We start from the raw sequence: 16878 nt of genomic DNA on the forward strand, positions 1-16878 counted from the left end.
CCCCCCCCCCCCCCGATGCACAGGGCCCAGCCCTGGTCTGCCCCCCACCTGTCGACGAGGCTGTAGAGGATCTCCTTGCCGGCGCAGTGCTCGGCGATCAGCACCAGGTAGCGGGGGGTGATGTAGGCCTCGTGCAGGCCCATGACGCGTTCGTGGTGCAGGCCCTTGAGGATCTCGTATTCCTGCAGGACACTCTGCTTCTTCTCCGCCTCGTAGGGAATGATCTTGGCCATGAAGTGCTTCCCCGTGGCGTTCTCCTTGCACTCCCGGAGCACCCCGAACCGGCCCCTACGGGACAGGAGCCGTCGGCACCGGCTGCGCAACGGGGCTGGGCCAGACCCTCTGCCGGGGGGAGCGCAGCCCTGTAAGGGGTCCTAGCCAGGGACAGCCCCCGGGCGCCTCTCTGGGCACTGCTGTGCGGACGCTGAGGGAAGGCAGATTCGCCAGGCTCCCCAGCTCCCCCCAAGTCTGGCCCCCTTCCCCCCCCGTGGGGATTTTCTTAATGTTGTGTGTGACTACTGTGTGTGCCTCAGTTTCCCCATGTGCTGCACGTTTGACTGGGGGAGGGGAAGTTGTTTAATCTCTGCAGAGACCCAGGTGTGATTGACGCCTGGATATCTGGTGCCCAGCAACTCCCGACCTGGGAACACCCACCCCTGTGCCGGAGACTGGCCCGTTCGGAGCAGCTGGAGAACAAGGGGCTGAGGTGGAGGCCAGGACCGTGGGGGGCAGGTTGGGTCTGCTGGGCGCAGGGGCACGTCTGGACCGGGGGCCGCGAGAGCGCTCGGGGCTCCGGTCAGACCCAGCCGGCCCTGGCTGCACTTTCCCGCTCCCTGGGCTGAGTTCCAGAGAGCTGGCAGGCCCCATTTACCGCGCTGGCCGAGCGGCACTCGGGGGGGGGGGGCCCTGCCGTTCTCATGGGGCAAACTCAGCCCTGGCCCCCCTGGCAGCAGGGAGCTCGGTGCTGGCCTGGAGCCTGGGGGGACAGTGGGGTGGGCGGTCCCAGGGCCAAGTGCCCAGGAGGGGCCAGAACTGAGCTGGGGAGATGCAGGAATGGGGCGATGCCGGCTGGTTCCGGGGACGAGCCAGACCTCACCCAAAAGCTACGGGAAGAACCAGGCTGGGCCTGGGGGGATCGAACCCCAAACCCAGCAGGGAGCTGCCTTGGTGACGCCCAGCAGCAGGTGGGCAGCCAGCCGTGCTGGGGACGTCTCCTGGCAGTGACTGGAACCAGGACCTGCCCCACCCCACAGCAAGACCAGCCCAGAGCCAAGCCCAGTGCCTGGCAGCTGCTCCCCATGCCAGCGAGCCCAGGCTGTGGGGCAGGGCCTCCAGGGGCAGTGCCCAGGAGCGAGTGGGGAGTGGCCAAGGGGGAATCGCTGGTAATATTTTTATGACCCTGTGCCTCAGTTTCCCCAATAAGCTGCATGGTTACGGGGGGGGGGCAGTTTGCTCCTGGGGAGGCTCACAGACGTGGGTATGAATGTCGCCCGGGAGGGGTCATTAACAAGGACTGGCCCAGCCCAGCCCCATCTCAATGGGGAATCCCAGCAAAACCAGTCACAGGACACGGGGGGGGGGGGATTTCCCCACCTGTCCCCAGGGGGGCTGGGCACAATCCCCCAGCCAGCGAACAGAGGCCGCGGCAGGTCGAAGGTGGGGGATCAGACCTGGCTGCTGGCAGGAGCGGGGGCTCTCGGCTGGACCCAAGGAGGTCAGAGACAGGGATAAAAGCCCCACGGCTTGGCTGCGGCTGGCCCGGGTCAGCTCGCTCGGGCTCGGGCTGCAGGACTGAACATTGCTGTGACTCGTCAGGGTCAGGGCCCCAGCGCCTGACCTCCCGCCGAGCCCCACGGTCTGCACAGCAATTCTTCAGCCCGGAGACCTGGGCCAACCGCCGGCCTGGTATCCCCGCATGGGGACAGCTTGGGCCATGGGGCTCGCTGCCTGTGGCTGGCCTCTGCACGATGCTTTAACCTCCGTTCTCCGGGCTCCCCAGGCTGGTCCAGGTGACTAATAACCCACCTGTCGGCCCGCGCTGGTTGCGTGTCCCTGCAGACGCTGGCGGAGGGGGCGCTGCCCCACAAGTGGTACAAGTCTCCGTCGGGGTCTGTCTCAGGAGGACTCGCTGCCCGGGGGCTGCAGGCCCAGGGGTCCAGCCCCAGGAGGCGATGAAGCCGCGTGGCTTCCCCTGCAGGAGGTGTGAGACCCCTCGGGGGCCTGGCCCACTGACGGGGCCTCCCAGAGCCTGTCCCCACGCTGGGGCCGTGGTCCCGCTCCCGGGGGTCTGTGATGCTGGGACATAGGGTCAGGTGGGCCCCTCTGGATCGCTCTCTCAGACCCCCCCCCAGAGGCAATGCAGAGCCTGGCACACTGCAGGGGACCCTGGGAACTGGTCCGGCCGAACCCTGGTGCCCGGCACTAACCTCGCTTTCTCCTCCAGGAAGGTGTAAGGCTTCTGGGGGACCCCCTGGCGCAGCGCTGTGCCCTCCTTTGCCTCTGGAGCCCCCGGCCCTGTGGGGCTAAGCCTGCTCGGGGTGGCACTCCGGCCCAGGAACCGCGTGGCCGATGGCACCACCTCTTTGGGGAGAGGGGACGGGGCGTCCGTGGGGGGCGTCGCAGCCGGCATGGAGACAAAGGAGGTGACCATGTACATGGGCGCCGCTTTGGGGGAGGGGGACACGGGGGTGGCCGATGCTGGAGAAATGGGGGAGAGTCGGGCAGGGGGCTGGGCTGGAGGGGCGGGCGAGCCCTGCACCGCCTGGCTGGTTGTGTGGGCAGCGGGGGGGCGAGGAGGGGCAGCCCTGGACGGCGTTAACACCAGTTCTGGGGAGCCAGACCCAGCAATTGCTGGAGGGGCGGCAGGGGGGCAAAGCTGCTCTTTGGGGGCAGGCTCTGCCTGGGCACGGGGAGGCGGCTGGATGGCAGCAGAGGCACCCCCGGGAACAGGCGCCTGTGGTGCCCGGCCGGGCATGTGCACGACCCCTTTGTGCTTGCGGGGCGGGGTGGGGGGAGGGGCCCCCGCAGTTTGGGGCGCAGGCTGGGCAGGAGGGGTCTGGGTGGAGCGGCTGGAAGCTGCTGTCTCGGGGGCAGCCACATCCTTCCGGGCAGCAGGAGCCGAGTGGGCAGCGCCGGGATCTAGACAGGAAGCAAAACAGAGCAGTCGGCCAGTGAGCGCCCCACCCTGCCCCGCCCCTGGGGAAATGGGGGGCAGCCAGAGGCAGGGGAGCGATCAGGGCAGTAACCAGGATCCCACCCCCCAGCAGCCATGGAGCAAGGCAGCTGGGAGCCCCCAACCCCTCCCCACTGAGGCCAGCACATGCCCCCCTTCGGTGCAGGGCCCCCCGCCTGCTAGGGGGACCCCCTGCTTTAGTTTGGTCCACGACACACAAACAGGCCCCAACACCACCCAGTGCCCCACGATCCCCATGTCGGCGAGGGCCAAGCCTGCGCCGGGGGTGGGGCTGGGACAGGGGCCCCCAGGAGCTCGCTCACCATCTGTCTCGATGGCCACCGTCTCCGAGGGGTTGCTGTAGGGCCCCTGGCCGGCCTTATTGATGCAGGCCACACGGAACCTGGCCGTGCTCCTGGCGGGCAGCTCCGTCACGTTGAAGTAGCAGTCGGCGATGTCCGAGCTGATGGTCTTCCACTCGCGTTCCCCTGGGGAGGGACATGCAGCCGTCAGTGCCTGGCTGGGCACTCGGGCACTGGCTGCGGTGGGAGATGGACGCAGCGCTGGGATCTGCAGGGAGAGGGTGCCCTAGGTCTGGGCAGCATGGGGCCCTAGCAGGGTCCCCAATCCCATCCCTGCAGCCCCCCCGATGGGCAGCAGGGGCACGAACACTGCCTGGGCAGGCACCCGGAGGTGCTGCCGGGTGCTCTCCAGTGTGGGGCCAGCATTGGGTGCTGCCTACAGATCCCAGAGCGGCGCAGGCCCCAAGGCTGCAGAGATCCTGTGACACACTGAACCTCCAAATAACACCCTGTAACACCCATACGCACCATTCATATGCGGGTGCGATATCTCACACAAAGCAGGCCTTGTAAGCTATGATATGAACGGTCGTGATCTGCTGCACCCCATTGTTCAGTCCGAATACACGTATCGTTAGTGAGTACGAAGTGAGGCGCTTTTGCTGAATGGTTGTTCCTGAAATACGCTGTAAACGTGAGAGTCTCGGCTCCCAGGAGTGTTCAAGGATCACTGATCAGCAGGGGAGTGGGACTCTGTGACGAAGTGAGACTGTTCTTAATGTTTCCTCTGAATACTGTGTGGGTGCCTCAGTTTCTGACCGACCCTCTGTCTCCTAGCAACTAATGGCCAGGTCCTTCCCCCCTGCAAGGGGATGCTAAAGGTGTGGGAGAACAAAGAGGTCAGGTGACCTCCCGGCCCGGGGAAAGAGATAAAGCCCAGAGGAGGAGGGGCTGCAGGGGGTTTCAGTTTGGAGCTGGCTGGGGACGGGGAGTGAGGGCAGATGGGGGTGTCTGGCTCGCAGGACCCCAGAATGGACCCAGCTGAGGGGTCCCGTTCTCTGGACCTACAAGCTCTGTTTTAGACCGTGTTCCTGTCATCTAATAAACCTCTGTTTTACTGGCTGGCTGAGAGTCACGTCTGACTACGAAGTGGGGGTGCAGGACCCTGTGGCTTCCCCAGGACCCCGCCTGGGTGGACTCGCTGTGGGAAGCGCACGGAGGGGCATATGCTGAATGCTCCAAGGTCAGACCCAGGAGGTGAAGCCGTGTGAGCTTCTTGCCCTGAAGACAGTCTGCTCCGAGGGAGAGGAGGCTCCCCAAAGTCCTGACTGGCTTTGTGGGGAGCAGTTCCAGAGCATCACCCGGGGACTCCGGGACAGACTCAAGCAGTTACAATTCAATGACAATTGTGTAAAGCACCACACAGTGGGACTGCTCAGCCCGGCAACTCAGCAAAGCCCACCAGGCCTGTCTGGGCACACGGACTGAGGATATAAAATCGGGGGGGGGGGGGGGGGCATCATGCCCTGGCCTTTCTCCTCCCCCACCTACACTGGAAGCCACAAGAACACAGAGAAGACAAAGACTTCAACTGAGGAGACTGGCCCCAGGCTGGAGAGAGAAGCCGGCGTATTGAGAATGTAACATCCAGTGGGGTGAGAAAACTGCTTGATCTAAATGCTGCCTGGTGTAGTAAGCTGGGCCCTACCAAATTCACCCTCCATTTTGATCAATTTCACGGCCAGAGAGTTGAAAAATTGGTTAATTTCACGTTTTCAGATAGTTACATCTGAGGTTTCAGGGTGTTGTAACCGTGGGGGTCCCAACCCGAAAGGTCCCCAGAGGTGGGTCTGATCCCCCCTTCCCTGAGCAGCTGTGCAGGGGAAGGACAAGTCCTGTCCCTCCCCAGCCTCCCCAGGAGGGACGCTCCCAGCAGCCTGAGGGAGAGGAGATTTCACAGGGGAGGGCTAATCTCCGGGCCCGTGACATTGGCAGGGCCTAGTAATAAGGGTTAAGGTTTAGACTGGGCGCGTATCGGTTCTTTTCTGTGGTACCTGTCGCTCACTTTTTATGCCTCCCACTTCTAATCACGTCTAATCGACCTTCCTGTAGTGAATAAACCTGCTTTATGCTTTACCTAAACCAGTGCTTGGGAAATCTCAGCTCTGGTTACCAAGGCTGGTGCGTGTCCTCTGCACACTGAGGGAGGGCGACTGGGCAATGAACTTACACTGCTCAGGCACGGTGCAGCTCTGGGGTGCTGGGGGATGGGCTGGTGCCTTTCTCCGTGCGATTTGTGAGCAGCTCTGGGAGCATTCATGCAATCGAGCTGGGTGTGGGGCTCCACACGCGGTTGTGCTGAGTGATCGCAGCACCTGGAGGGGTTTGCTGCTGGTCACTAGCAAGGCATTGTGGGAGACAGCCCAGGCTGGGGAGTTAAGGGGGCCCAGCGGTCCCACAGTCCCAGGTTGTACCCTGGGGATCCGGTCACAGGCTGGGATCCAGCACCAGTCATGGGAGAGCAGCGGAGGGGGCAGCACAGGGCCGAGGGAACTGACCAAGGCCCTGCCCACGGGCCCAAGCGGTGCCGGCTGGGCGTGGGAGGCCTCGTACCGTTCATTTTGCACTCCAGGATGTAGGTGCAGGGGGCCCGGCTGTCTGCAGGCTTCCACAGCACCAGCACCGTGTTCTTGTACTTCTGAGGTATCTCCGGGGTGCCCGGCTTCCCCGGCAGGCCTGGCAGGGGAGACAGCGCGACCGGTAATGGGGCTGGCACGGGGGAGGAACTGGGCCAAGGGGGGAGGCAGGGAATGGAGAGGGGACAGGGGTTCGGATGGGGTGGGACAGAGCGGGGTCAAGGAGGGGGCCGGGCCAGCCCAGGGTCGCCGGCAGCACTGATCCGGTTAGTGGCGCTGGTGGCACCGGAGAGCTGGGGCCCTCTCAAGTAACTAGCACTGGCCAAAGGCCCCCGGGCTCTGCACTGCTGGCATTTGCCTCGTCTGCAGTGCGGGGGCCCCAGACAGACCCTCCATCCCTCGGCTCCTGCCCGAGCGCCCTGGGGCAGTGGCCGCAGGGGGGCCTGGCAGACAGGGCCTGGCTGTCCCCCCCACACCCCTGGACAGGAATGGGGCAGCTCCGATCCTGGCCGCCCCACAGGAGCTGCTGCAGCCAGTGCCCTCCCGTGCCCAGGGCCCTTACGTGCCACGGCCAGAGTGCACGAGCTGGTGGCGGTGCCCAGGGCGTTGGCAGCGGTGCACTCGTACAGGCCTGCATCCTTCTTGCACGTCCTGGGGATGGAGAGCAGCTGCCGGCCGTCCTTACACGAGACGATGTTCACGGCGGCGTCGGACACCAGCGACCGCTTGTCTGTGGGGAAGGAGGATGAGCAGGGCTGGCCGGCCACCCCGGCCGCTCGCCCGTAGCGAGACCCCAGCCCCCGGCTCGGTCCCAGGCTGCTCGGCGTTCACAGCTGAGCAGCGGCACCCCACCCCATGGCAGGCCTGGTACCCAAGCAACTTCCACCTGGGCATCAGAGCGCCCGGCAGGCGCCGGCCCGAGGGCCCTTCCGTCTGCCTCTGGCACTGGTCCTGCAGGCTTGGGTCTAAGGGAGATTTTGGTCCCTGAACAGAGCGATTGTCTTTACAGTGGATGACTCCAGGGACCGGCAGCACGGGATCACCGGGGAGAGGGGCTCAGAAATGGGCACCAGCCCAGGGCAAGGTCCCCAGGTCTCAGCCAGACGCTGACAGACAGGGCTGGGATCTGCCCGGCTCGCCTGCGGGTTACCAGCGATCGGACAGGGACCAGAACCAGGGGTAGCGTCTGGACTCTGTCGAACGCCTGCCTCAGTCTCACTTCCCCCGTCTGTTCCCGTGGGGCGGGCTATCAGAGCGGGCACCCGGCAGGGCATGGACACTGATGGAAGAGCTGCTCTCCCACAGAAATGTTTATGCCCTCCCTGAAAGAGGAGACCCAGCGACAGCAGCCGGGCTAGGCTTGGATCTCAGAGCTGGGAACTCCCCACATCCGCATGGAGAAACCATCAACAAAAGGCCTAAAGACTCGTCTTGTTCCGTTCTCCTCCCCGAGAGCGACTCCCCACATCCCTGAGAGCACCCGGCAGCGAACCCCAAACCAAAGGGACTAGGTGTGACAACCTGGGCATTCTTTTGTAATATTTTCATGAAGCCTATGCGTGCCTCAGTTTCCCCTATGTGCTGCAGTGATCTCGGGGATAGAAAGGCCTGTCGCTCTCTGGGCCGGCTAACACAGGTGTGACGGGCTCCCAGCTGTCTGGGCCCTTAGGTCCCATAGCAGTGGAGCTCTGAGAAGACAATGGCAAATCCGACTCTCCAGACTTGGACCCCAGCAACCAGCGACCCAGAGAGATCTGCACCCCCCACCACTGGGCAGGGGGCTGAGCCGCATCCCCCGCTCGGCTGGGGAACAAAGGGCTGGGGGGTGAGGGGAGGGGAGAGTTAAGTGTGGGCTGCACGCAGCAGTCCGGGCACCTGGCCTGGGACAAGGTCAGAGGGATGGACGGGGCTTTGGGCTCCCTGGGCTGGACCAGGTGACTAATAACCTGCCTGTCAGCTCGCGCTGGCTGCGTGTCCCTGCAGACGCTGGCGGAGGGGGCGCTGCCCCCCAAGCGGTACAAGTCTCTGTCGGGGTCTGTCTCAGGGGGACTCGCTGCCCGGAGCTCACGGGGGGGGGGGGGGGCAGGGGGGCTTCAGGCCCAGGGGTCTAGCCCCAGGAGGCAGTGAAGCCGCGTGGCTTCCCCTGGAGGGAGAGCAAGACCCCTTGGTGGCCTCCCAGAGCCTGTCCCCATGCTGAGGCTGGGGTCCCGATCCTGGGGGTCTGTGACACTGTGCTGCTTGCACTCAGTGTGTGTGGGGAGGTGTTTCAGAGCTAGCTGATCACAGCCCCTGTTGGCATCTGTAACTCGGGTGTGTGGCTGGGCTCAGCTCGCTCGTGACCTCGACCCAGACGGGCCACGAGGCCTAAAGCACACCTGAGCTGGGGTAAGTGACGGGCCGTGGGGCTGGAGGAACCTGAGCACCGCTGGATTCTTGGGGCCAGGGGCTCCGCACCCCTGGCGAGAGGGACGGGCCGTGAGGAGTTTTCACGGGGTGCAATGTACCCTGAGACATTGCCGCCGGGGCAGCGTGTGCCCGTGTGGGGAACACTTTACAATAGTGTTGACACCTATCTCCTAGAACTGGAAGGGACCCTGAAAGGTCATTGAGTCCAGCCCCCTGCCTTCACTAGCAGGACCAAGTACTGATTTTGCCCCAGATCCTTAAGTGTCCCCCTCAAGGATTGAACTCACAACCCTGGGTTTAGCAGGCCAATGCTCAAACTGCTGAGCTATCCCGCCCCCCAAATTGGACAATTGCACGGAACATGAGCAGAGCGGCCGTGAGGGGCCTGCGACAATCTTCCCAATTGCCAAGGCCGAGGAGCTTGTTTCTATGTGTGTCACTTTGTACGGCGAGTTATAGCTACTAGCGTAGGTCTGTGGCCCCCCAGACTGGCATCAGCACTGCCTGGCCTGCTTGGCGGCCCATCGGCCGTACAATGACCCGTTGAAAGGAGCCGGGGACGCGCCTGAGGAGTCAGCAAGGCAGGGCAGGCCGGTGGACAGAGAAGTCCAAGGCTTTTCCAGGCCATGTGCTGGGCAGCTTGTTTGGGACACAGGAAGTACCAGCCACATGGCAAAAGGGCAGCTGCATCGTCTCCATTTTGTCTTCAATCTGCTTCTTACCCCAGGGTAACTTCCACAAAGCTCTGAGCAAAGGACTGAGTGACCCATCCCAGCTGTGGGTGATTCCAGGGGGACTTTCAAGCCAGCAACCTCCCCCCACTGCTAGGAAGCTGAGGTGTAGACTGAAGTCTCTGTGATTGCTTCACCCGTTAACAGCTCCGCTTGTTCGTTCGTTTTTCTTATAATAAACCTTTCGTTCGAGAGGCTGAAGGACGGGCTGCCCTGGCGACGTGGTGACCCTTTGGGGTCAGAGGAACATTTGGTCGAGGTGAGCAGAGTTTTTACATGACTTCTCCCTGTGCTGGACCTAGGTGCTGCCCGAGAGCCTGGGACTGGACGGCAGCGGCTGTGTGATTTCCCGGGCAGCGGCGGGATACCCAGTGTGGAGGATCAGATGCATGGCCTGTGACTGGCTGGGGAGCTTAACTTCAGCATTACCCACCCGGTTTGGGAGGAGCTGCTCTCCCTTTCGCAGCCTGCCCTGAGCTTGGCATTTCCAGTGAGGGCTGCCCCAGGCACCCTGGGGCACATCCTGGTCTGGAGCAGCCGCCCTGAGGTCGGGCTCATGCTCTTGTGTCCCCGCTGCGAGTGATACCGGGGGCACCCAGCCCTGGGGGTCACAACGCTCAGCTCCACAGCATGCGCCGCACCCAGTCCTGCAGGCACAGAGTCCCCAGAGCCTGGGCCCCCGGGCACCGGTCCTGCGGGCACAGAGCCGCCCCCCCAAGTCCCAAAGCCCCCCCCAATCCCATGCGCACAGAGCACCCTCAGAGTCCTGGCCCCGGGCACAGATCCATGCCCTGGCCCCCAGGCGGCAGATCCCAGACCTACCCTTCATCCAGAGGATTTTGGGGGACGGGCTGGCAGCTGGCAGGCAGAACAGGGTTGCCGGGTCGCCCTCCAGCAGCACCTGGTCCTTCAGCTTGATGTGGAAAACGGGGGGGAAGTCTGGGGGAGCAGAGGGGACACGGCAGGCATGAGGGAGGGTGGAATGGGGGTTCCCGGTGAGCACGGCCCCCCAGAAGGAGCGCATGGGGCTGCCAGCTGGGCCCCTGGCTCAGCATCTCTCCCACCCCCATTGCTGGCCCAGGAGTGGCCCTGAGGGGCCCTGGAGGGACAGAGCCCTGCTCCCACTACTGGCCAGGGGCCTTGGTGGGGGGAGGGGATAAGTGTGGGACCCCCAGAACGCAGATCGGCTGCTCCTCTGCTAAGTGCCCCCCAAGTCCCCGGCCTGGCCCCCCTCCCCTGCCCCTGCCCTCTCATGTGATTGCAACGGGACACAGCCACCCAGCACGGGGGACAGAGCGCTGGGGCCGGGCGCCGCAGGGCCCGCTCCGTTGTGGGGGGCTGCCCCAGGGCTAGGCCGGACACTGGGGGGCCAGATCCTGCCCGGGACGAGGTGGGGAGGCTGCTCAGAGCAGGGCGCCATGAGCCCAGCACCCCGTGCCCGGCGACCAAACACATGGGGCACTGCCTGGTGCCCAGCGCTGCCTCGGGCAGACTGTCCTTCTGGCCCCGCAGCAGCGCCGGGCCTGGCTCTGGAGCGCGGGTGGCGTCGGGTGCAAGGGAGCCAACATGGCGTCTTTGCAGCCTTGGTTTCCCGGCTCTGCTGGGCTGCAGGGCTCCCCGCGCAGTGCTCCTCCCGGCCAGGGGGGGCTGTGGGGCTCTGCCCCCTTCCCCTCCCCACACCTGCTCCCCAGCCACCTGTCCCAGCCAGCTGCCAGCCCCCCCAAATGGCCTCTCCCCAGACCCTCCGCCACCCCACATCCCCCGGGATACCCCTAGATCCCTGAGCCAGCCCCGCAGACCTGCCCGGCCCAGGACCCGGGCGCAGCCGGACCTACCCGATGCGTTGCGCACGTACTGCCTGCCCACGATGGTGCCGTCCTCCTGCAGCAGGCTGGCCGGGATGTTGGGCTGCGAGGCCACCTTGTCCCTCTTGGCGCGGGACAGGCCCCAGCGGTCCCACCGGGAGCGTCTCTGGCCCTCGCTGGGAGCTGCGGAGAGAGGGGCCGAGGCCATGCTGACTACGCCTTGCCCAGGCGCCGCCCGCGGTGCCACCGGGTGGGGGCCATGTGTCGGGACAAGCCCTGCCAGGTGCCCGCAGGTAGCAGTGTACACGACCACCGCCCGTGCTCCCGGCCGGCCCAGAGAGGGGCTCTGGCTGCAGGCTGGAGGGCTGAGAATGGGGGCTGCTCACACAGGGACCCCCCAGCCTGCTCCCCAGGGGCCCAGCTCTGCCATGCAGGGGTGGGACGGTGCACAGCGGCCGGGGGGGCCAGGAAGGGCAGTTTCTGGTTTGCCCCAGGGCCAGCACAGGCCCCAGGCCTGGCGATGGGGTAGAGATGGCTGCCAGCAGGCACATCCCCAGGGGCCCAGTGGGCTCCGGGCCCCCTGCGCAGCCCCTGTCCCCGCTCACCTCGGGCACCTGCCTCCGAGCGGGTGCTGCTCTCTGACTGGAAGGACTCGGCGGAGGGCGCCAGGGCTGACTGTGCCGCCAACTGGTTCTGCGGAATCCCCATCTTGCGCAGGTTCTCCCCCTCCGAGTTCGATCTCCGCAGCAGGGCGAGCAGCGGGCTCCGCTTCCCGGGCCCCTCTGCCTCCCCCCTGTCATCCGAGGGGCTGCGCAGCCGCTGGGAGAGGCGCTCCATGGTGGAGCTGATCTTCCGCCTCATGGCCACGACGGGCGACTCCGACCCGCCCTCACTCCTGCCTGGCTCCGATTTCAAGCTCGCCGAGTCCCGCTTGTCCTTGGAGCTGCCCAGACCCAGGCTCCAGGAGAGACGGCGGCCCCGGCTCGGGGGCTCGCGGCCCGACTCCTCCTCCTTGGGCTGCTTCCTCTCCATGGGGGGCGTGCGCCAGAGGCGCTGGGACATCCTGCGGATGAAGCTGGCCTCCTCCGGCTCACGCAAGTCCTGCACGGACTGGGCCCGCTGGGCCGGGCCCTTGGCGAGCTCCAGCGGCGCCCCGGCCGGGCCGGGCCGGTACATCCCCTCCTCCCGCACCAGCGGGCTGGCCAGGTGCCGGTCCTCCGAGTGGGGCCTGGTGAGCAGCTTCAGGCCGCGGCTGAGCGAAGACTCCCGGCCCCGCTTGAACTTGGCCTCGAAGACTTCCTCCGAGTCGATGTCCTTGATGGCCAGGGCGCTGCTGGAACGCAGCGGTGCCGCCTCCTCCGCGGGCACCTCCGCCTTGGCACCGCCCGCAGCGTGGGCTGGGGGGGGTGCGGGGCACGGCTGTGGGCGGGCAGCGGGGGGCTCAGCCCGGGCAGGCTCCCCGGGCGCGGCGGGGAGCTGGATGGACTGTATCACCTGTGCATAGGAGGAGGGCTTGGGGGCTCTGGAGTCCAGGGCAGGGGGCTCTGGCAGGGCTGCTCGGGGCTTGGGAGCTGCCTGCAGGGGGACCTGGGTAGGTCTGGCAGCTGCGGGCCGCGGCAGAGGCTTTTCTTGAGGCCTCTCAGCTGGAGGCTTCTTGCCCACAGCTGCCAAGCTGGCTCTGGGCCTGGCAGTGTCCCCCGGCCCAGGCCCCTGCTCGGGGGAGGCCTCGGGCAGCTCAGGGCCGGGTGGCTTGGAGGAGCTTTCCCGCGGGGTCTGGGGCCGGGACTCCGTCAGGGCGGAGAGCGAGGGGGACTCCTTGAGCCGCTGGGCTTCCAGGTGAGTCACGGGGATCTCCAGCGGGGCGCCCGAGCGGCGGTGCACCATCACCGGCTCCAGGTCCCCCTGGCTGAAGGAGCTGCTCTTCTGCAGCAGGCGCGGCTCTGGGGGCGGGTGCTGCGGGGCTGCCTCGCTGGAGGCTGCCCGCACCAGCCTGGCCCCCGGGGGCGGCTGCTTTGTGGGCCGGGGGGGCCGCACCTTCTTCTCCAGGGTCTCCAGGAGCGGCCCCCGCAGGCCGCTGACCCTGGGCTCCACGGGACCGTCCCGCAGCAGGCGCTGGCGCACGAGCTCCAGGCGCTGGGTGCGCTCCTCCTCGGCCTGCCTGCGGGGCGCACCCCCCGGGCTGGGGCTCCGGCGCGGCAGCTCCATGGACGCCGCCTTCTTCAGCGCCTTGGGGGGCTCCTCGCCCGCCCCGGCCTCCGCCGGCAGGCCCAGCAGGAGGGCGCTGTCCGCAGAGCTGCCCCGCCGCAGCTCGCCCCTCCTGCCGGCCGGGCGCCCCCCCTCCGGGGACTCCAGGCTGGAGCCCTTCTTCAGGGCCTTCCGGGGGCACTCGGGCCGCGGCTGAGCCTCGGCGGAGTCCTCGTCCGAGGAGCCGGGCCCCTCCGCCACCGTGGGCCTCTTCCGCGGGCCAGCGCCCTTCTGCCTCTTCCCCGGGCCTGCCACCTCCGCCTGCCACTCCATGGGGGCCGCCTCCTCCAGCGCCCCCTCGGCCTGGCCCAGGGCTTCGTCGTCCGTGGGGATCTCGTTGAGGGAGACGCGGGAGCCGGAGAACTCCACCTGGTGGGGCATGGGGAGGAGGGGCAGCTCGTCCAGCTCCTCCGAGTCCGAGGAGGAGGAGAGGGCGGGCGAGTCCTTGAGGTGCCGGGGCAGGGCGATGGAGAGGTGGCTGGACGTGTCCTCCAGCAGCTCCGGGATGGCTCTCGGCACCAGACTGCCTTTGTAGCTGATCTGAGAGCGCTGCGGGCAGACAGACGGGTCAGAAGCTGCGCTGGGGCCTGCAGGGCCGGGGGGCAGGCTGGGCGGTTGGGTTGGGGGGAGCCGTGGGGGGGAAGGGGAGAATCGGACAGGGGTTGGGGGGACTGCGGGGGGAAGGGGAGAATCGGACAGGGGTTGGGGGGAAATGCGGGGGGGAAGGGGGAGCCCCCTGGGGGAGCCATGGAAGGGAAGGGAAGAATCGGACAGGGGTTTGGGGGAAACCGCCGGGGGAAGGGGGAGCCCCCTGGGGGGAGCCGTGGGGGGGAAGGGGAGAATCGGACAGGGGGTTGGGGGGAACCGCGGGGGGAAGGGGGAGCCCCCTGGGGGGAGCCGTGGGGGGGAAGGGAAGAATCGGACAGGGGTTTGGGGGGGAACCGCAGGGGGAAGGGGGAGCCCCCTGGGGGGAGCCGTGGAGGGGAAGGGAAGAATTGGGCAGGAGGTTGGGGGGGGGGCTGTGCAGGGGGACCGGAGGCCCCTGAGCTGCCAGAGGGGGTGTCAGGGGCTTTGCCTCAAGCACCCCCACCCCACAGTCCCTGGGATGGGAGCACAGGGGGCTTGGCCCCCATGGGGCTGACGGAGGGACGTGTCCCAGCCCTGCCACAGACTCTGGGGGCCGTGGGCAGCCCCAGCCTGGCTCAGCACTGGGACGAACTGCTCCCCACTGATCTCGCTGGGCCTGGCGCGGGAGCCCCACACCCCTCTCTGCTCCCCACGCAGGGGCCCAGCCAGGCTCCATGCACCCGCCACAGGAGCATAGGCCTCTGCACGGGGCCGTCATCCCCACTCGCTCCATCTCTGCCCCATGGCAGCATCGCCTGCCCCCAGCCCTCCCTGGGCCCCGGCCGCCCCCGTCTTTACCTGCCACTTCCTGCGGCAGATGAAGAGCTTCAGGTGGTCGGTGCTGATGGATTTCCCCTTGGCCAAGGTCTGCGGAGAGCGGAGAGGAGCATCTGGGGGCTGCCTGATGCCTCTGCCCCCCTCCCTGCCCACCAACGCCCCCCCCCAGACACACACAACGGGCCAGCCCCCTTCCTGCCTGCCAACACCCCCCCGCCGGCTGCCTCCCTCCGTGCCCTCCGACCCCTGGCCCACTGGGCCACCCCGCTCCCCCCGATGGGCCCGTCCCGCCAACACCCCCCCCCCAGGCCCGCCCCCCCTCCCTGCCCGCCGATGCTCCCCCACTGGTCCGCCCCCCCTCCCTGCCCGCCGATGCCCCCCAGATGCGAGATCCCTGCCTGGGCTGGACACAGCTGACCACTCACCTTAAACCAGGGGTGCTCCAGTGTCTGCTCCGCGTTGGGTCTCCTACAAACAGGGCAGGGCCTTGGTCAGACCCGGGGCGAGTCCCCCACTCGGCTCACGCCGACGCGGCTGCCCGTGGGAGCAGGGCCAGGCCTGGCAATGGGGTTGGCATCAGGCCCCTGGCAGCAGCACCGTGGCACTGCCTGGCACGCTGCAGGTCAGGGTGGGACATCTCCCTCTGGCCGGGGAGGCCAGCCTGGGGCGGTTCAGGTCCCTGAGCACGGGGGGACTTGGCCTATGGTGCTCCCTGCCCAGCTCCACCACCGTGCACGTGGGACCCTGGCGTGGTGGGGTGCTCCCTCCCATCACTCCCAGACCGGCGGTGGCAGGAGGGAGACCTGACCAGCCTGGGGGACGGGTGGGACCAGTCCTGGGGGGGGGGTGTGGCAGGGCCCAGCGGGCACCCACGGGGCCCCCCACTGGGGCACCAAGGCCTGGGCAGGGACGTGGGCTGAGCACCAGGCTCCGTCACTGCTCCGAGCCGCGGCCCAGGGATCTCGGGCCCCAGCTACCACGAGGGGGGTGGGACTGGGGCTGGGATGGTGTGACGAAGTGGGAATGTTCGGAATGTTTTGTTTGAACACTGTGTGCCTCAGTTTCCCATATGTGATACTCAAGTATCTGGGTGGGGTAGGATGACCATACGTCCTGTTTTGGCCGGGACGGTCCTGGTTTTAAGCTCTGTCCCGGCCGACCCGACTTTTTTGACAAAAGTGGGCATCTGTCCCATTTGCCCTTGCCAACGCCAACGGGAGAAATTCCCCCTTTTGTCAAACAAGGGGGTGCGGGGGAACGTGCAGGGGGTGGGGGGTAATGCCGGCCCCACGCGGGGTGGGGGGCAGGGCTCAGATGAGCAGCTTGGACCAGCCCTGTGTGGGGACGGGGAGGATTTGGGCTAGCGCTAGCTCCACACGATGTCCCGTTTTCCCTTGGGGAAATATGGTCATGGGACGGGGGTGTGATCGTTGCAGAGACCCACTGGGGCAGATGTGACACCGACTGGCTGCCTGGGCACAGACAATGGCCGACACCCCGTATCCCGGCCACTGACGGCCCGGCCCCTCCCCTGCCAGAGCCAGCCGGAGGGGCTGGAGACCAGAGCCCAGGGGCCCTGTTTGCCCAGGAAGGAGACAAAGGCTGCAGGGGGGCAGCCGGGGGTGACTGAGGCTGGGCTGCTGGAAGCGAGTCAGTCACCTGGTTTGGGACCCGGGGGGGGAACACACGCTGGGCCCTGGATCCCCCCAAGCTGGACTTCGCTGCAGGTCCCTGATTTCTGTGCTCACAAGCTCTGTCCTACGCTGGGCTCCCGACTAAGAACCCGTCTGTGTCCCACGCTGGCTGGGAGTCACGGCTGGCTGCGGAGTGGGGGGCAGGGCCCTTTGGGGGGTGGGAGGCTCCCCAGGGGTCGGGGAACTCGCTGCGGGGAGCTCCCGGGGTGAGCAGGGGGCCGAACGCTCCGAGGTCGGACCCAGGAGGGGCTGAAGCCGGGCAGGCTCCTTGCCCTGGTGAGGGGCCCTGAGGGGAGACACTGCCCCCGAGTGGCTGGTGTCACTCAGCGTGGGGCCCGAGCCCCAGCCCGCGACTCCAGAACCAATGGCCCAGAGGGTGGGGGCAAAATTGGGCTGGGGACTGCAGCGGCCTTGGCATGAGGGGATGTGGCTTGGGGGGATGTCCCAGGGCAGGGGGTGTGGAGGGGGACGGCCCAGGGAGGGG

At 66.9% G+C, this 16878-nt stretch overlaps 1 protein-coding gene across 1 annotated transcript in view; it reads right to left on the reverse strand.

The window, feature by feature from the left end:
• Window positions 1–16878, reverse strand: part of LOC112109120 (striated muscle-specific serine/threonine-protein kinase-like) — a gene marked incomplete at its 5' end in the record, with an annotated part of 69163 nt that overhangs the window by 3848 nt on the left and 48437 nt on the right. The window contains 10 exons of the mRNA XM_026657434.2: window positions 49–288; window positions 2427–3138; window positions 3496–3660; window positions 6088–6210; window positions 6673–6840; window positions 10070–10186; window positions 11083–11235; window positions 11658–13845; window positions 14722–14790; window positions 15126–15168. Of these exons, the coding sequence (XP_026513219.1) occupies window positions 49–288; window positions 2427–3138; window positions 3496–3660; window positions 6088–6210; window positions 6673–6840; window positions 10070–10186; window positions 11083–11235; window positions 11658–13845; window positions 14722–14790; window positions 15126–15168 (3978 nt within the window). The remainder of the gene's footprint in view (window positions 1–48; window positions 289–2426; window positions 3139–3495; window positions 3661–6087; window positions 6211–6672; window positions 6841–10069; window positions 10187–11082; window positions 11236–11657; window positions 13846–14721; window positions 14791–15125; window positions 15169–16878) is intronic.

The sequence above is a fragment of the Terrapene carolina genome, unplaced genomic scaffold, assembly GCF_002925995.2.
Source record: "Terrapene carolina triunguis isolate 2854851 unplaced genomic scaffold, T_m_triunguis-2.0 Scaffold243, whole genome shotgun sequence".
Taxonomy (NCBI): Eukaryota; Metazoa; Chordata; order Testudines; family Emydidae; genus Terrapene; species Terrapene triunguis.